This window comes from Eptatretus burgeri, chromosome 1 (assembly GCF_056783735.1).
Source record: "Eptatretus burgeri isolate ZD-2024b chromosome 1, Ebu_testis_v1, whole genome shotgun sequence".
NCBI classification, from domain to species: Eukaryota; Metazoa; Chordata; class Myxini; order Myxiniformes; family Myxinidae; genus Eptatretus; species Eptatretus burgeri.
The window spans coordinates 74,590,643-74,611,563 of NC_140961.1; the positions used below are offsets into that span (position 1 = coordinate 74,590,643).

At 47.8% G+C, this 20,921-nt stretch overlaps 1 protein-coding gene across 6 annotated transcripts in view; it reads right to left on the minus strand.

Annotated features, from left to right (window-relative positions):
* LOC147034762 (protein FAM178B-like) overlaps positions 1–20,921 on the minus strand; it is a 173,484-nt gene that overhangs the window by 102,031 nt on the left and 50,532 nt on the right. For all 6 annotated transcript variants that reach the window (XM_085888466.1, XM_085888487.1, XM_085888476.1 and 3 more), the window contains 2 exons: positions 19,553–19,625; positions 605–743 (listed from right to left, as the gene is read on the minus strand). In XM_085888466.1, coding sequence (XP_085744592.1) covers positions 605–743; positions 19,553–19,625 — 212 coding nt within the window. The remainder of the gene's footprint in view (positions 1–604; positions 744–19,552; positions 19,626–20,921) is intronic.

Consider the following 20,921-nt stretch of genomic DNA (forward strand, 5'->3'; position numbering starts at 1 on the left):
CAAAAAAAAAAAAAATTTGCCAAGTAACAAACACATAGAAAGGGGTGAAAACATCACCTCCTTCACCTTCAGTGGTGGAGGTGAAAATGAAAATGTAAGTTTATGTATGCACTGCCTTCATGTTAAACAATTTGGGTCAAGGGAAGGATTAAATAGGCCCACTTCGAAGACCGATAGATGCGTGTATGTGGAGCAAAAAGGTAGGAAACTATGGTTCAAACAAATTTATTACCCCCGCCACCAAAGGTGGACAGAGGTTATGTTTTCACCCCATCTGTCTGTGAGCAGGATATCTCAAAAAAAAGTTTTGGATGGATTCGTACGAAACTTGGTAGACGGGTTTGGTGCGTGACAAAGACGAATGGATTCGATTTTCCTGAAGATCAAGATTGGGATCTGACTCATCAGTGTGATACAAAACGTAAACTATTCAGCGTGGCAGAGGTATGAACTCCACTGAGTGTCGTTCTCGTTTATTTATTGTTTATATATTTATTGCTTGCGTAATTTGTAAATAACTTATTTCATGTGTACAACCATCACAAGTGGTATATTTCCTCCAGATAAAGAAAAAGAAAAAAAAAACCAAAGAGAATATACAAACCGGTGTAAGTCAGTGGGAAATACAGGATGAAATCCAACTGCAGGAAAAAGTGAAGCAGGGGTTGCACCCAAGGCTACCAGTGTGCGTATCAGCTGAAAGAAGGTTGGTACCCACTGAGGGAATGGCCATAAACACCTTGCTGCAAACACAAAAATAATAAACAAAAATAAGTGTTTTAGCCCAATAAATAGAAGCAGCATTATCTCACGAGTTAGTTAATGCCTGTTAAATTTTGATTGAGAAATTACTCCACAAAGAATATAACGCTTAAATGAAACACTGGGAGCTACATTTGCAGTAGATACTGTATTATGTTATGCAGTTTCAAACTCTTAAAAAATTCACCTGTGACAACACCAAAGATGGCTGGAAGACAATGACGTTTGCACCAAATCAATTCAAGTGGAGTTTGGAAACTCTTCCCAAATAAAAAAAACAAAACTGAAGCAAAGGAATATCATTTTGTGAATCCTGGTATATCTAATCGTTTCATAATCGTTACATTCTCTTCACATTTCCACAGGTCGTGGATTATGGAAAACAAGGACAACAGAAGGCCGAGAGGCATACATAATGAATGGGAAAGTGATGACAATCAAATGAGGAACAGATTTACAGGAAGCTAGATTCTGATTCTGATTATGGTGTACCATACTCTGTTACAAAGTATCAGTGCTGCTGAAGCAGTTTCTTGGCAAGAGTTATGCTGGGTGGTTTGCCATTACCTTCCCAACTGTAGTTAGGGCACGAATGTATAATCTGTTCGTCGTGCCGGCGATCGCTTTCCGACTCTTCCCAAAGAACACTGTGGGGATCTTTAACGTCCACCAATTAATGTCGGGAGACGGGACGCCCAATTTAACATCAATCCGAGGGACAGAACACACATTGATGAATCACCCTGCCTGTGAAACACCAGGATGACAGTACATAGCTGGATCGGGATTCAAACCTGGGTTGGAACTCAAAAGGCTTAGCAGCGAGTGTGTGTACCTCTGGGCCATCCTGCCACCCATGAAAAGGCAAGAGAGTAAAAAAAAAAATTACACAAAAAGGTTATGCCACAATTAAAAAAAGAAAAATCACAAAAAGAGTTAAAATCAGCCCCATGGGGGTACTGATGGCTATTTCCCCAACAGGTGGGGTGAAAATGAGGGAAGAGGGATGAGGGATTAGGGGAAAGGGGCCATGGCCCCCCTTCCTGAAGCGGTATGGTCGATGGGAGCAGAACTTAAGTTAATGGCATGTTCCTTATGTATTTAAAAGAGTTTGGTCTGCATCTTGCATCGATGACACTAAATAGATTTCTGATTAGAAAGTAGATTTCTGAATGACACAAAGTAGAATAGATTTTCCGTCGGTTTCTGAGGCGATTTTAAAATAAATTACCTGAATTTGCGGCGAAACCCCACTTTTCGGCCTCTTATAAGGGGTGGATCCAGATGGGAAACACAACCCCATGAGGCCTTACTGTTCTGATGTATCGGTCATGTCGTTTGTGAGGAAAATATATTTCAGTGAATACGGGGGATTAGGGGAGGGAGATCGTTGCCTCCTTTGGAAGGGAGATATATTATATGGCCATGGAGAGGAAAAAACTCAAGGTTAGGGTATGGTCACGATGCCACGTGGACAGTTTGGTCTGGATCCGGTTGTATGTTTCTGACAAGAATATTTTTGAATGAAATACCAATATTTGGGGCAAAACCCCCCTTTCACCCCCTCCAAATGGGCAGATCTGGACGGTGAGCCCAACCCCATGAGGCCTTACTGTACTGATGCATCGTACCAAATTTGGTCCATATCGGTTCAGTGGTTTGTGAGGAGAAGATGTTTTAGTCAAATGTTAACGGACGTTCGAACACCTGGACCCACTCCATGAGTATATTTTTGAGAAAGCATCAATGTTTTCAAAAGATGATATCATTTTTAAAGGTGTCAAGTTCGATGTTAATGTGCAGGTTACATAAATTCACTAGCTTTATGGCCCAGGGACAGCAGAGGGGGTGCTGCGCTCGATGATATTGTTGCGGATTTCGCGCCCGCCGGCGTGCGAACGGCCACGTAACTCGAATCGCGGCACGTCGCCCACCGGACGGACAATCCAGTCGTGACCCTCTCGGACTAACGCCGGGAACCAGTCACGGGTGGACCTTTCGGTCTCACCGCGATCGAGCCAATCAGCCCCCGCGTGGGATAGGGTTGCTCGCCAAATTCGACCTACCTAAGTACCCACGCGGAGGGTAGACCGGGCGATCGCACCTCGCCGCAGGTCGACTTCGGACACGGGCCACTTAAGCGACCCGTTCCGTACTATCAGAATAACCGAGCGGTGTTATCGTCGACCTCGACGGTTCGATTAATTATCGGGCGTATTCAGCCCACTACCAACCCTTTACGTGAAGAAAGATGAGGGTTCAATGGGGGAAAAGACGAAGCGAAGCGGGAGAACAGTTCAACAATAAAGCACATTTATTCGCGGCACACGGGAAGCACACAAATACAATTCCACCAAAAGCACACAAAAAAAAGAAAACACACTTCCATTTACACAAAAAGCAAATATAAAAGTGAAAACACAGTGCAGAGCTAATACCGACTACCGAGCACACGGCAACACTTATACAATTCTACTTCACAGACGGCGCCGACAACACATACCCAAAACCAAGGAAAAGAAATATCCTCAAGAATGAGGCGGGCCTGAGGCCGAGACCGGGTCGGGCCTACCCGTCTGGTGATGAGACGCGGAGCGGCGATGGCCCCGCAACCCGCGGGCCTCGTGGACGGTGTCTGGTAGGGGGTGGGAAAAGGGGCCCCCTTGGTCGCACTATCTCAGCGCGGGGGAAACAGGAGGGGGTTGCTGATGCTCGGGGTATAGAGGATCTTTATTATCCCTGGTGTGCGTCTCCACCTCGGCCAGGTCGCGCTGCCGGCCTCCCTCGGGCGTGCAGCTCCTGGCACCGACGCGAGCACCCCTCGTCCGACTCTCTTCAGCTTCTCCAGCCACTGCAGGCTTCGGGCTCCAGACTTCCACACTCGTCCCCTCCGTTCCGACTTCTTCTCGTTCTCTGCTTTTCGTTCCGACTCCTTCTCGTTCCGACTCCTTCTCGTTCTCCTTTTTGGTGTCTGACGAACACCGTCCTTTTATCCCCCGTAACTTCGCCTTTGACCCCTCCCTTTGACCTTTCACCTCGCTCCCCATTGGCCCGAGAAAAAGTGGGCGTGAAGGCTTTTTGATCCACAAATTTGCATATATCGATCGCCCTGGGGCGGGGCCAGTCGTCCCTCGCTCACCGATTGGACGGCAAAAAGTGGGCGTGTGTCGTTTTTGATCCGTTTTTGAAGCACAAAATCCGTGATTTTGTACACGCTGTTCAACGTGCGCCCTACACGAGTCCAGCATCGGTGCCCATGAGTGGCGCGAGATGACGGTGATGCGATGGTGGCGAGTTGTGACGGTAAAGGTCGTGGCGGTTGTGGTGAAGCGGCGTTGTGGTTGGTGGTTGTTGTTGTGGTTGTGATGGTAATCATGGCGGTTGGTCCAAAATAAAGATAGTAAAAGAAAAACGGCTATCCTGAAGAGTCGCAGCTCGCATAAATGACATGTATTCCCACTAGACAACGGGTTCGGGCCTAACTACACATGTACTTACCGAGATACCTCACCTAAGGGACCTGAATGGTGGTTTGCGAATCTGGTAACCACAACACTACCCCTTCCCTTTTTACAGACTCGTCCCGAGTCGTCAAATTTTCGTGTGCCATCATGTGTAGTTTTCCCCTAGTACATTTTACCTACGGATCCCTGAGTGCGACATTCATGGTATTCGTGTCCCCAAAATAAATAACCTGAGGGCTGCGTAACTATCTAAACAAACTCACTCACACGGACGACTTAAATAAAATTGCCGGCGCTAAGACATACATGCCGGGGGCACACTCATATTTACAGTACATCTTAACCTTAACTTACAAATTTTACACTAAACCATGGCCCAGGATCATTGAACTCTGCAAAAGAAAAGCAGTTAGCAGGGAGCCAGGCTGCCCACATGCAGTCTCTGACTCAAACAATGCAGGTGACAGGGAACGTGGCTGGCTGCTCACACGCAGTCCAAGGCCTTCCCTTTTGAACTGAACGCAGTGAACCACAACGGTGCATGGGCTGCACAAACGTAGTCTCCGTGCCAGCTCAAGCGGCACACGCAATGAGCACAACGAATGGATGCATGAATGGATGGACGCAAACACGGTGCACGGGCCGCCACTGCAGGCCCGTGTTGTAGCTGCCAACAGGGCAGTTCTTGCAGCTTGAAAACTGTTGCCTTGCGGATCCTGGCGCACATGGAAATGAACAGGGGGGGCAAAGCAAAATTGAACGGGGCTGGTGAATGTGGGCAGTGGGCATGGCATGGCAAAGGCAGCAGGCAAACACAGCCCACAGAAGAAGGCCGCTGCAGGCAAACACAGCCGGCAGATGAAGGCCGCTGCAGGCAAACATAGCGGGCAGATGAACTGGCCGGCACAGGCCTTGAAGCAAACACGGCCAGCCGATGGCACAGGCCTTGCAGCAAAACAACAGCTGCCGATGAAGTTGGCCGGCCTCCGCCTTGAAGCAAAACACGGCCAGCCGATGAAGTTGGCCAGCTCTTGCCGTTCAGTGGAGGTTGGTGGAGGGAGTGCGGTGGTGCTGGCCTCTTGGAGGGCGGGCTCGGACCTACCTACCTGTCTCCCTCCCAACCTATCGCCTTTGCCTGTCACTGTACATACCCACTCCCTTAATTTGTCAAACCCCAATTTAGCCCCAACTTATTTTTTTATTGTTTTTATTTTTACTTCCCCACTATAAATCGTCCCCTAACCCCCTTTATCGTCCTTGTTCGGCTAACCTATTCTGTCACCTAGCCTACTCCCAACCCCTACGTTCCCTTCCCAGAGGGGAACAAGGGAGAGCTAGCGTCCTGTGTCGAGGCCCAATGAAGCCTCAGAATGGCCTCCCCAGAGTTCGGCGATCTTTAACCAAAGTGGGTCCAGCGGCCCACAGCGAGAGCGAGGGGATGGATGGTGCGGAGGGGTACATCTCCTAATCTACCCTATCCATTTAACAGTTAAACTACCCCGGGGCTTTCAACAAGCGCCTCTCGCTTAAACTATTGGTTCTAACAACCCAGATTCCCGTCGCCTGTGTTGGTGTCCTCACAATTTCGGGCCTCGCCCCCCAATTTTCTCTCCGTGCCCTCACACGGTCTCCTGGCTGGGACACGTGGCTCCCTTTGGCAGGCACGACCCTCTGCCGAATCTCCCGCTATGGCACCCCCGGGCACTACACTGCCTCCGAGCCTACCAGCTCCCTAACACCGGGGAGTGCCCCCATGGCACCTCCCCTGAACCGCACACGTGGCAGGCCGGCCTCCCGGGCCCCTTTCCGAGGGTCACCCGTGCCCACAACACTGCCCACGCGGATAATGGCGCCCCGGGCCCCCGCACCAAGCAGGCGCACCCGTGCCCACTACTCTATCCCGGCCCCCCATGGGCCCATGGCCTACCGCGGCCGACTAGCCTGGTGCCCAGGGTACCCACTCAGCGATACTCACCTTTCGCAGCCACGCTCCCAAGCCCGTCAACAGGGCTCCTGCACCCCTCCAAATGGGTCTCGAGCCTACTTTCCCACCAACAACAAAACGACCTCCATTTTTCAATTTGACTAACCCCCTAACTCACTTTACTCTGACCCCGGGGTCCCTTGGGCGGGAGTCACTCCTCCCCCCAATCACTCATCGCACCATGCATTCCCCATTCACTCCATACACACAGACCCGCTGGCCTCACTCACTCACCAAGGACATGCTTCCACTTCACTCACCAACTCTTCAACACACACACCACTGAACTCTGCCATCCTCCTATCTACATCCCCTAACTAACTCGTGCTCCCACGTCGTCCCTTAAACTACAGCACGTTCCTTTTAACCTACGTAGCTAAACTACGTCCCCTCTACACATCCACAAGTCTGTCTCTGTCTCCAAATCATAAATTCATTTTATTTCCCAACCTAAAGCTCACTAAATCCCTCCACCTAATCCATTCCACGGACTCCATGAGGACTTACCCCTGCCCCATGAAGTCGGTCTAACTAAGCTAACCCTTCCCCCTAACTAGTTTCCATCCTGTGCCCAGGGAAGGGGGTCTTTCACCCCTTGCCCAGGAATCCTGTACACCCGAAAGTGAGGCTTGCTTTTTTTTTTTTTTCCCATGCGCAGCACCTGCGCGGCAACTCAGAGCTCGCGCACTTTGCACCTGCCCGTGACGTCATGCAGCTGCACGTGTTCCTCGTCCCTCCTTGGACGGGACCATCCGGCAGAGATACCCCTCCTGCCGGATTCCAACCCCACGTGCAGCCATGGCGTCACCGTGCGCATAAAAAAAAAAACACAAGCCATACGTCTCGAGGGGTTCCCCACACGAACACATGTGCCTTGCCCGTTGGAGCTTAACACACACGATCGCGTGGAGAACCCGTCCGGTCCAAATCCATTTACCTGCCTAAACTTTGTCCGTCCGCGGGATCGGCAAATCCACCGCGTGCGTTTCCGGACCGGGACTTCACTCTCGCAAGCGAGCACGTGGTGGTCTCGTGCGTTGCACCGCACGAACCTCGTGCTCACTGCTGGGTGAACCCGGCACGGTCCTCGAAACAGCTACAGCCGCTACCCGGCTTTCTCTCCTCTGTCGCCGTCTCAGTCTCCATTCCACACACGCATACCTGCGTGTTACGACGCACACAGTCCACTCCATCACATTCACACCGGGAGATGCGGCTGCGTGCTCCCGCATGCCAACCGACATCTCCCTCACATACCGCTCTCTCACACACACGGTCTCCCTTGCACACAGCGACCTTGCACACGGCCGTTCACTCACGCGTGCGGGGCACTCACCCGCGGTGCCTCACTCGCACTCCGTGCCTCATCCACACACGCGGGGGCACTCACCCGCGGTGCCTCACTCACACTCCGTGCCTCATCCACACACGGCGTGCTGGGAAGCACGTACTCCGGCACCATCGCCACCACACCACTCACACGTGGTGCCTCACTCATACTGGCCGTTTCACTCACACACACGGCCTCACTCACACACGGTGCCCCATCCACACCCGGCGTGCTGGGAAGCACGCACTCTGGCACCATCGCCACCACACCACTCACACACGGGGTCGCTTCCACACACGGTGCCGCACTCACACCTTGCACCACACACACAGGGACAACCACCCTGGGGATTCGTGTCCCCACAAGGGTCTCCGGGGCCTCTATACCCCCAAGCTCTCCGTGCACCCGTCCACAGCACCCGTCCCCTCAACCTCGCAAAGCACGACCGAACCCACCTGGTCGTGACTCGCCTCAAGGGGGCATACTCCCTCCCCTCGTTCCTGGAGGAGGCCATCCAGGTGCTCGCACTGGGTCCCGACACGCTCCGCGAGCTCACCCCCATTATCCTCCACTACCTCCGTGTGTGTGTGTGCGTCACTTACCCCGTCTTCATCGTGTTTATTGGTCTCTGCTTCTTTCTGGCGTCTTTCCCTTATCTTTATGTAGGTCAACCTTGCTTTCTCTTTAAGTCGCTCCCGTCCTTCCCTGTTTTTCACTCCTTGCTCTTTCACGATCTCCGCGTACCTCATCCTTGCTTTCCGTATTAATTGTTCTTTTCTCTCCCTCGCAATTACTTTCACCTCGTCTCTTGTCTCTCGAATTACTTTTTCCTTACCCGCCTCCACCGCGGGCCTGTCAGCCGTTGCACCCCCTTCCAGCTCGTTCGTTCCGACACGTGGAGTCGCCATTTTAAGTTCCCTGCTCACGGCCTTCATGCCCGCCTGCAGGCATCGGCCCATGTTCTGCGTCTCACCCCGTAGCTTTCTCGTTTCTTCCTTCATGTTTGTTTCCATTTTAGTTTTCATGCGTTTTATTTCGTTTGTGAATGTATCCATCTTTTCGTTTATTTGTTTGTTCATGTCTTTCATTTCGTTTTTATTTGTATCCATCTTTTCGTTTATTTGTTTGTTCATGTCTTTCATTTCGTTTTTTATTTCATTTGTCATTGCCGCATTCATTTGTGCCAGCATGGTGAATAGCTGGGCCATGTCGGATGCACTCAAGTGAGCCGTTTCGGCAGGGGTTGGGGAAGGGTCTTGGTGGAGAGGGGGGGGGAGGTGTCATACACCGCGGCCGCTGCCGCACCCACCTCGGGCCCTGGGTTCAGTTGGGCGAGTCCGTGTTCCTGCACAATCAACATTTCCTGCTCGGGGATTCCATCCTGGACCATGGACTCTACATTATTACACATATACATTTCTAATACCCCCGGCTCCCGCTCGCCTTGAGACGCCATCTTGCTTCTCGTGAAGGGTTAATTTAGCTCGCTCGTAATTTGGAGGGAATCGGGGGTCGCTTCTCTCACCCCTGGACCGATTCCCGTGAATTTAGCCGGAGACAGGAGAGCCCGTTTTCCTGTTCTCCGATTCCAGTGCCGCGAGGAGGGCGATGAGTTTATATCGCACGACCTGACACCAGTGTTGCCGATTTCGCGCCCGCCGGCGTGCGAACGGCCACGTAACTCGAATCGCGGCACGTCGCCCACCGGACGGACAATCCAGTCGTGACCCTCTCGGACTAACGCCGGGAACCAGTCACGGGTGGACCTTTCGGTCTCACCGCGATCGAGCCAATCAGCCCCCGCGTGGGATAGGGTTGCTCGCCAAATTCGACCTACCTAAGTACCCACGCGGAGGGTAGACCGGGCGATCGCACCTCGCCGCAGGTCGACTTCGGACACGGGCCACTTAAGCGACCCGTTCCGTACTATCAGAATAACCGAGCGGTGTTATCGTCGACCTCGACGGTTCGATTAATTATCGGGCGTATTCAGCCCACTACCAACCCTTTACGTGAAGCAAGATGAGGGTTCAATGGGGGAAAAGACGAAGCGAAGCGGGAGAACAGTTCAACAATAAAGCACATTTATTCGCGGCACACGGGAAGCACACAAATACAATTCCACCAAAAGCACACAAAAAAAGAAAACACTTCCATTTACACAAAAGCAAATATAAAAGTGAAAACACAGTGCAGAGCTAATACCGACTACCGAGCACACGGCAACACTTATACAATTCTACTTCACAGACGGCGCCGACAACACATACCCAAAACCAAGGAAAAGAAATATCCTCAAGAATGAGGCGGGCCTGAGGCCGAGACCGGGTCGGGCCTACCCGTCTGGTGATGAGACGCGGAGCGGCGATGGCCCCGCAACCCGCGGGCCTCGTGGACGGTGTCTGGTAGCGGGTGGGAAAAGCGCGCCCCTTGGTCTGACTATCTCAGCGCGGGGGGAAAGAGGAGGGGTTAGCTGATGCTCGGGGTATAGAGGATCTTTATTATCCCTGGTGTGCGTCTCCACCTCGGCCAGGTCGCGCTGCCGGCCTCCCTCGGGCGTGCAGCTCCTGGCACCGACGCGAGCACCCCCTCGTCCGACTCTCTTCAGCTTCTCCAGCCACTGCAGGCTTCGGGCTCCAGACTTCCACACTCGTCCCCTCCGTTCCGACTCCTTCTCGTTCTCCCCTTTTCGTTCCGACTCCTTCTCGTTCCGACTCCTTCTCGTTCTCCTTTTTGGTGTCTGACGAACACCGTCCTTTTATCCCCCCGTAACTTCGCCTTTGACCCCTCCCTTTGACCTTTCACCTCGCTCCCCATTGGCCCGAGAAAAAGTGGGCGTGAAGGCTTTTGATCCACAAATTTGCATATATCGATCGCCCTGGGGGCGGGGCCACCCGCCCCTCGCTCACCGATTGGACGGCAAAAAGTGGGCGTGTGTCGTTTTTGATCCGTTTTTGAAGCACAAAATCCGTGATTTTGTACACGCTGTTCAACGTGCGCCCTACACGAGTCCAGCATCGGTGCCCATGAGTGGCGCGAGATGACGGTGATGCGATGGTGGCGAGTTGTGACGGTAAAGGTCGTGGCGGTTGTGGTGAAGCGGCGTTGTGGTTGGTGGTTGTTGTTGTGGTTGTGATGGTAATCATGGCGGTTGGTCCAAAATAAAGATAGTAAAAGAAAAACGGCTATCCTGAAGAGTCGCAGCTCGCATAAATGACATGTATTCCCACTAGACAACGGGTTCGGGCCTAACTACACATGTACTTACCGAGATACCTCACCTAAGGGACCTGAATGGTGGTTTGCGAATCTGGTAACCACAACAATATTTACTCAAAGAAACACATCCTGCAGATATAATTCGTGATTCAAAAAAGTTAGCATTACATTTGGAATTTCTGATAAAGAAAGGTAGCCCATAGCTAAATTCAGGTCAAAAGAATGCTCGTTCGTGTGACATCTCGGGTAATAATGACTCAATCGAAGAAAGCAATTTATAAGAAACGAGATGGGAAATAGAGTTGGAACAGTCAGACAACTATGTACAGTAAATTCACATTTGCATAAAATATATAAAAATAAAGGATTTATTTTTCACACTAATTTCAAAGAATCACAATTAAATCTTTACAATGTCAGTATTCAAAACACCTTAGTTCATGGCATGAACTTTAAGGCCTCTGTTTTTTCCAAGTTCTCATGTGACTACAAAAGTATGGACTCGGAGCAGTTTCAACAACTCTGAAAAAGCTGGTATCATGCGACCTGGTGTCATTACACATGAGTGCTGTGAGGTGATGCGAAAGAAGCCACATTCCTATTCATTTATTTTTTCACCATTCCTCAGAGTAGCATTGGTGCAAGGGTTGACTTGCAAGTGGGGAAGCAATGGGGGAGGAAGGATGGGGAAAGGTATACAAACATCAATGACCTGACTCACATCGTACAAGTATTGTGCCAAACAAAGGCCACTTTTTATTTTAACCACAAGAAGGCGGAGAGAGGTGGTCGGTGTGGGAAAGGGGGGTTAGGGATGACCAACACATACTACAAGGACCACAGATACGCATTTCTAGATGAACGAGATCATTGCATGATGAAAAACTACATACTTTGTGAAGTGTGAGGCAGCGATCTTCTGTGGTCTCATTTTTGCAATCATCGTATAATTTCTCACAGAGGAGATTTATTTTGGATAGTGTTCATGGCGGCTTGCTCAATAACTGCTTTGCCCTGGTGTGTATCGTGTTGGGAAGGACGTGTGGCAAGTATAAATTGGTTGAAGGAAAGCATAGTCCTCCTCATGGAGTAAAAAGGGTAACAACAAGTAAAACAATGGCTGAAACTATGAAGAACATATCAAAATGCAAAGCACATCCACGTCTGATTTGTGCTCAAACTAAACTTGACGAAAACAAAAGCTAATTTGTTTATGTATTTATTTTTGTCTCCGTATTCTCACAAAGATTTGTTAAACATTTGATGACAAAAGCTCAAATGGTAAAAAAGGTTATGTCCTGGACAGACACACTGAAGCTCAATGTTAATATCCAGAAAAATAAATAAGGAAACATGGAAGAGATTTTTTTTTTCAACAGCAATCTTGAGCAGCATCGCAGCAGAAGGACTGATAAGGCCGATTTATACTCACTGTGAATTTTCCCTTTGACATTTTGACCCAATTATTAGTCTTCTCCATATCTTCATAATAAAGTTTTGTTTAACTTTCGATGACAAAAGCTCAAATGGTTAAAAAAAAAAAAAGTTCGGCTCTGAACACACACACAAACACACGATTGAAAAATCCCATCTACCGCTTTGCGGGGCACGAGCTAAGAAGGCCTTGGCGCAGGAAGGCAAATCTGTATGCAATGTAGTGGAAGCCCAGAGGAATAATGCAGGGCGATTCCAATGCTCCATGTATCATAGGGCAGGAGAGGTATATCGTCGTCGTGGGTTGAGCTATCACACTCAACGGATCACAAGGCTTTCCACCACAAAGTTGCTGTTACCTCCTTCGTTCATCTTCTCTTCTCTTCTCTTCTCTTCCCCATTCTTGCTGCATGTCTGCTCAAATTCTGCCACACAGTCGGTGTAGTAACTGCGCCGCTTCCCATGATGAAGCGCAATTTTCTTGCGTCCGGTCGTGCTGAGCTCGCACCATTTGAGGTTAGCTGAAAGCGAGTCTTTGTATGGCTTTTTGAGGACACCAATTGATTATTTGCCTTCTGCAAGCTCATCATGGAACAACGTTTTGGGCAGCCAATGGTCCTCCATCCTCACTAAGTGACCAGATTTGATTCCGTCCAAGCTGCATCGGGACAGTACTTTTGTGTTTGGGACTTTGTCTTGTCAGCGAATGTTCAAAATGCTCTGCAGGCACCTCATGTGGAAGCTAAGTTCTGCACATTGCGATGGCAGGGCATCCACGTCTCACAGCTGTATAGCAAGGTGGGCATAATGATGGAATGAAAAACACTGATCTTTGTGGCAAGTGACACTTCATAAGTGGACCACAGTCGTGGGATGAGCAAAACAAATGCAGCACTCGCTTTACTGATGCATGATGTAATTTTGGCATCGATGGTACCATCGTTACTGATGACGCTGCCCAAGTTGTGGAACTTCTCCGCAACTTTCAATGGCCGGTCCTTGATTGTGACCCAGGGTTCCATGTACAGTGAATCCAGTTTCAGCTGGAACAATGCTTCAGTCTTCTTGATGCTGACGGTCAAGCCGTATCAGTCAGCAAATCGTACGAAGGCGTCCATCAGTCATTGTCCATTCTCCTCTATGTGGATGACAAGGATGCAATCATCAGTGAACAACAGCTGTATGATAGGCATCAGTCACACTTTGGTCTTGGCTTAAAGACGGCTGAGGTTAAAAACGCTGCCATCGGAATGGAAGTGGATGTTGACTCCCTCAGGACCCGAGTCCTCCAGTGCGTCGAGAATCATTGCGGCGATCACAGTGCCGAAGAGAGTTGGTGCTGGGACACAGCCTTGTTTAGTGCACTTCATGACATCGTGAAACGAATGAATGATGTTAACCAGCCTCTGTGGGCAACCGACGAGTCACAATAATTTCCACAGGCCAAGGCGGCTGACTGAGTCAAACGCTTTTGTCAGGTCAACAAGAACAATGTACATGCCCTTGTGTTGTTCGCGACACTTTCCCTGTATTTGTCGCACTGCAAAAACCATATCAGCTATTCCACGGTTTGTTCTGAAGCCACATTGGCTCTCTGGGTGGATATCCCATATCCCCTGCAAGCCCGGATATCCCATTGATGAATTTTCCTGACTGTGGACAACAGTGCGATTCCTCGGTAGTTGTTGCAGTCCGATCGGTTGCCTTTTCTTTTGTACAGTTGGACGATTGTGGCATCTTTGAAATCCTGTGGGACCGACTCCTCATTCCAGATTTGGGTGAACAGTTTATGTCATCACAAAAGCAGATGGGGCTGCCATGCTTGTACACTTCCGTTGGAATATCGTCAGCACAAGATGCCTTGCCAGTCTTTAGTTGTTTCATTACTTTGTAGATTTCATCTAGTGTTGCTAGTACCGCGAGGTGTGACATCTCAGCTATCGGGTGGATGTCTTCTTTGTTGCATTGTCGATGTTGGAGAGCTTGTTCCAAACCTTGCCGAAGTGTTCTGCCCATTTTTGCAGTTGGCTTCATGACAAGAGAACTCCCCTCAGCATTTCGTACCACCATGATCCCGTCAAAACTGGGACTTCTTTGAAAAAGCCTTGTACGTCTCTGCGATTGGCAGCTTGTTGGAGCACATGAGCTCTGTTGATCAAGTAGTCCTTTCAGTTGGCGCCATTTCTTCTGTGCTGCACTTCTGGCCTTGTGTATTCGTTTTACTTCAACAGATTACATGTGTCGCATGCAGAGGCGACATGCTACTGGTGCTGGTCGTCCAGCATGGGAAGAAGAAGCAGATAGTTTTCGTCAAACCAATTGCAATATTTCCATTCTATGTGGCAATTGTATTGAGCGCAGCCTTCCGGGTAGCTTTGCAGAGTGCATTCAATTCAGCAGTGCACAAATTAAAGTCAGCATCATCAGATTTTCCCAACTCCTCCTTTCGATGTACTGCTACCTTGGTACGTGTGTCTGGGTTTTTCAGCTTCAAAACTTTCACCTTCGGGTTTCGTCAGTGTCGCTGGTTCCATGCTTAAGGCACAAGGAGGAGAGCTGTTTTAGCAATGATCAGACGATGATCGGACCGTACAGTAAAATGCTGAACAGCTCTGGTCAGATGGATGTCATGTCAATCATGTTGACGCACAATGCTATAGTCTATTAGATGCCAGTGTTTTGACCATGAATGCATCCACAATGTTTTCAGGTAGTTTGCCTGTCGGAATAGCGTGTTCATGACGCAAAAATTAACACGAGTGAACCATCGTTGTTTTCTTTACCAACACCACGGTTGCCAATAACTTGGTCCCATTCATCGGAGTTGCAGCCCATTCTGGCATTGAAATCGACCAGCAACACAATTTTGTCATTGGCAGGTGCAGGTGATAGAATTTGTGATTGTTGTTCATAAAAGGGTTATTTCTCTTCAGCGGAATAGGACATGGTTGGTGCATACGTGCTGATAATAGTAGCACGTCTGTCCTAAGGTTTTAGCTGAATCGACAAGCGCTCATTGTGTCCTTTCGGGATGGATACCAGCTGCGGAAAGAGCTTGGTTTTGATGGCAAAACCAATACCAACTTGTCGAGCAGCATCCGCAGGTTTACCAATCCAGTAGAATGTGTATCCGGCGCATGTTTCGGTGAGCTGCGACTCATTGGCAAATCTTGTCTCATGAAGCGCTGCAAAAATTGATGCCTTTCTGAGTGAGTACCTGAGTGACGATTGGTGTTTTTCATTCTGGTTTGGTTGTGTTATCTTGGAGTGTGCGAACATTCCACCCACCAAACGTTTAGCTTTTTCGTTTTAATTTTTTTAATTTCTTTCGAAGTTAGATTATTTTGAAGCAGAAGTTTCTTTAGAAGCAGAAGTTAGATGAACAGCCAGCTGTGGTAGATCGGCAAGCTGAAGGTGGGGGAGCTTTAAGTCGCCTTTTATTGACCCTTCCCCCCAGATTAGGGAGAGCAGTGCTGTCCCTAGAGAGGGCTGTTCTGACAGTCCAGCGGGACACGGATACTTCTGTCACTGGATCAGAAGCGAGCGGCCGTCATGCAGGAGCCACCTGGGTGCAGGGTTGGGACTACGGACTACCAGAGATATTTTCCGCCTATCCTCACCACTCATTCCCCATCGCCACAGGACTTGAAACGGTCGGAAGTGGTGCCAAAGTCCTCCTGCACTGCATGGGATTATAGTGTAAGTGACATGGAGGAAAGGTGTATAGTTGCGTGTACGTCAATACTTGTACTTTTACGGAACTCTTTCAGGAGCATCTATTTGTTTCCAATTGTGGGTTGTACCGTAAAGTCATGGTGCTGACATACAGGGAGTGATTCACTTTCACATCCACTCATAGACTCCTATAGAGAAGGACTGGAACCTCACGATCTCGGGGTTTGTAACTTGAGTCTGAAGGATTAACTTGAGTCCGGGGCTAAAATGACTTCTCGAAGGGCAAGAGACACGATCTCGGGATCGATGTAGGGGTTTTTGAGGACGGCGAGTTCAATAGTGTCATTTTCAACACCACCTGAGGTCATCTTCAAGGTCAAAAGGTCATATTTCAAGGTCAAATTACTGAATTTTGGTATTTTTTGCCCGTTTTTGTGTCTAACTCATAGAGGAAAAAACTTTTGTAAAGTCTATGACAAAACATGACATTGTGCACCTACTGCACCTACTTGCTGATTTCTATCATCGTTAACTAATGTATGTTTTGTTTGTTTCTCTTTCAGAAAATGTCAAGCTGGTGATCTCACAGGATCTTTGTGTTGTTTCCTGCTTTGGTGACAATATGCCACGTCGCTGCAGCTACTTTGGTTGTAGAGGAAACTATGATGGGACGCCTTATGTAAAGGTCATATCCTTCCCAAAAGATCCTGAGGAGAGGGAGAGATGGATATTGGCAATGCCAAATGAGAAAGAAAGCTTGAGGTGCTTAAAGGAGATATATATTTGTGAGACACATTTCAATTGTGATTGGGGTGTCAGTTAGGGGTGGCAAATGACCCAAAGAACCCCCATCAATATTTCCTGGAGTACCGAAATCAGCTTTGAAGCAGGTGACTTCAGCCCCACGCCCAACATCATCTTCTACATCAGAATCAAGAGCCAAGAAGATGCAGGCAGCTGATGTGGCTGCAGACAATATCCAAGATTTCGACCACTTCTGTGCTAAAGAAACTGTGCTGTGCTAAACACTCAAGCTCCTATTTTCCTGGCTTTAACGTCATAAAAGACCAGGAAAACCTTTACCTATCAAGAACTAATGCTCCTGGACAAACTGTCAAGCAGTTCTTTAATTTCCAACAAGTTCACTCACGTTTTGGATTTCTTCTTGAATAGAGTTGAGAAAGATGGCATTGAGGTGCCCAAATGACTTTTTCCTTTGCAGAAGAACAGCCTGCTCTCAAAATGGTCCCAGATTAGATCCATAACTGACCAGGTAAACATCTATGAATGCACAAGCAAGGAAATTCTTCAGCTTGTAATAAGCCAGCTCTCTTGGATGACTGAGGCACACGAGCTTCCTCATTTCACCTTCCTTCTGTCGCAGCTACATCTTACGTTCAAACCTCTTGATCGTCGCCGATTTGATACCGATACTATGATTTTCGCAATGCAGCTTCACAACATATCAACCAGTGCATACAAAATGATTCATCGATCCGGCTTAATCATTCTACAATCAACAAAAAAGGTAAAACAAATGCTTGCAATAGTCAGCAGGACTCCAACCTCAAAACCTTATTCGACCAGCTTAAACCACAGCAGCGTTTGGTCAATTTAATGTTTGACGAAGTAAAGCTGGTCGAGACATTGCAATTTTCTGGAGGGCATGTTGTATGATATGCTCAAAATGCAGCAGCGGGTGGTGAACACGAAATGCTTGCTTCACATGCTATGGTTGTTGAAGTTGCCTGCCATTTCGGTGGTCCACGCTATATTCTACGCATTTTGCCCTGCAAAAAACTAACTGCCGATCAGCTGAAGGAACTCCTTATCGAAGCTGCATCAGCCGGAGTTGGTGCTGGCGGTACTGTGATTTCTTTGATATGTGACAATTGCAATACCAACCGCAGTGTTTATTCAAAACTTGGAGGACCAGGAAATTGCCAAGTGCTGTCAATTCAAGAGCAATCTATGTTCTTAGTGTACGACTACGTGCACATCTTCAAAAATTTCCACAACAACTGGATTACTGTTGATGGCAAGACACTCTCATTTATCGTAGATGGTAATGAGTACAAAGCTTACTGGAGTGATATTCAGAAGGTTTATGAGATCGACCGGGCTACTCCTATTCGCTTAACCAAGCTGACGCACACCGCTGTTTTCCCCAAGCCCCTTCAACGCCAGAGCGTACCATTGGTATGCCAAGTGTTCAATGACAAGACTGTCGCTGCTTTAAAGACTTTCAAGGATTCACTGAGCATCAGCGAAGGCACAATCATCCTCACCCAGATAACGAGTGAGTGGTTCAAGATGATGAACGTGAAAGACCATTTCTCAGCTATCCATCTGCGCGACGAATCCAGACAGCCTTGGACAGAAGACTGTACAAGTTTCACTCGGCTGGAACAGGCCTGCCAAATTATATCTACCTGCGCATGGCAAGGAGGTGGTGGTCGTAAGCTGAAGCTTACTCAGCAAACTGCTGAAGCCTTCACTGTGTCCACACGTAATAATGTGGATGCTGCCAAATTGCTTCTGGCAGAGAAAGACTTTGACTACGTTCTTCCTGCTATATTCGCAGATGAAGCCTTGGAAAAGTTTTTCGGCCAAGCCAGGCAAAGAAGCGGTGGAAACATCTACATTGATGTGGTTGACATTATGGCCGCAGCTAAAATTGTAAATTTGCAAACACTCATTAAGCATAACATTATGCCCGAATCTAGTTCTCGTGTGATTGATTGCGACAAGAACTGTACAACTTCCATAAATCCAGATGAGCGAAGTGAACTCATTGACGAGATTACTCCTCAAGACACTCAGGATCTATTGGGGTCTGACGATGCCCTTAAGCATAAAGTAGTGTATTTGGCCGGACACCTTGTTCATAAATATGGCGATAACACTAGTATGGAGGAGATCATTGATGATGAAGATGGTAACGAGGTGCCATCTGAGTTTCTAGATAATTTGAATAGAGGTGGATTGAGTGTGCCGACTATGTCAACCGTCTTTTTTATACATAACGCCTATAATTTGTATGACAAGACTAAAATGCGTTGCCAATTTCATTTTACTGAGCTGTTATCCTCTGTAGATGCACCTTTAGCAAGTAGTAATGCTGCATGTACTACTTTAGCTAACATTCTATTGAAAGCTCATGTCCTCAATGTAAGTGACAAAGAAAAAGCGTTGGGATGCCTCAGGAGGCAAGAAAAGCTCGCCAACGAGTGATAGACATTGACATAGTTGTAATAGGCAGAGTGTTGTGACATGCATATAATGTTTATGTAATACGATATATGACAATAAATATCAAAGTTTGATAGCTCGACACACTTGCATCTTATTACAATCAGCCATCTCTCACCGTTTATAAGTTAGACACAAAAACGGGCAAAAAATACCAAAATTTAGCAATTTGACCTTGAAATATGACCTTTTGACCTTGAAGATGACCTCAGGTGGTGTTGAAAATGACACTACTGAACTCGCCGTCCTCAAAACCCCCTCTTTGTATCCCGAGATTGTGTCTCTTGCCCTTCCAGAAGTCATTTTAGCCCAGGACTCAAGTTAATCCTTCAGACTCAAGTTACAAACCCCGAGCATGGGAGGTTCCAGTCCTCTATAGGAGTCTATGCATCCACAACATTCCTTTATGCAAGCCCTCAAAAACATGCTCACCATAACAGTTGAGGCCACAAAGCGTTTGAAAAGCCTGCCTGCATGTGTCCTTATGTGCTGATGTGGCCATAATCTGCAGGATAAAAAAGAGAGACGAACATTAAGACCGAAAAAGGATTCCATGATAAAATGTGAATATATTATGGTAAGGAAAGTTTCAACGTTTAAAAGGCATACATCACAAAACAGGTCAGTTGGTTTGCTTCACTTTGCTGATCATATATCATATTTAAAGTTTTTTTTTTAAGTGGATTTTCAGCAAGGCATTAGATTTTATGAGGTTTTTCCAAACATGACACACAGACAAGACACATCAGATAGATTATGTATGGATTGAACATGGGAGGGGTGGTGATGACTCGTGATCATAAAAAGATGGTTCCAAATGCAAAACCAAACTCAAAAAAGCATCTCAAAATGCAAAGTCCATCTGTGTCTGCTTTGTATTCGAACAAAACTCGACGAAAACAAGAGATGTAGCCCATGCTCTCTGGTAATACAAAAAAAAAATGTACATTTATTAATTCGTGTTCTCACAATAAAGGTATTCTCCATATTCTCGAAATAAAGGGTAGTTGAAGATTTGATAATAAATACTCAAGTGGTAAAAATGTTATGGCCTGGGCCAGGGGTCTGCAACTCGTCGCTCTGGAGCCGTATGTGGCTCTTTTTGGATTTATGTGTAGCTTCCAACCCTGATTGATCAAATTGGGTTTTTCTCATAATGAATTTTCAGAAAAATCTTTGTGAGTTTCATGAAAGAATAAAATAATACTTGAGAACTTTGACAATGATAAGCAGGAAAATATTCAACTACCTGCAAATTCTGTGAACACGACTTGCACATTGTGCACCACACATTGTCTGCTATGCGGTTATTTCGGCCATCTTGTCAGCTATAAGCGCAGCCTCAACCTCCAGCCTCAGTTTCGAATTTGAACCTCACTTCTAAAAAGGTGGCGACGCCCTAATCCTCACTGGGGTGGTAAGTGAGAATCCCAACAATGAACGACTTGCATCTAAATAACAAACGATGAGAGTCGTTCAAGAGGGATTCGGAATATTCTCGGAAAGAGAATTCGGAGATTCTCATAGTAGTCCAGGAAACTGTAAATGTCTTTTGCTTCTCAATATCTAATCATGGACACGAAGTAAGGTGTGTGTGCATGTGCATGTGTGAAGATGGTACAGAGGTAGCACACTCACCTTTATGCTGTCTTGTCTGGGTTTGATTCCCGACCTGGCTATAAACTGTACAACAGATGCTTCACAGGCAGTTTGTTGCATCACAGGTTGCGTCGACCCTCGGGTGAACGTTAACATGGGTGTCCCATCTGCTCGCATTATTTGTTGTTTGTGTCCTTGAAGA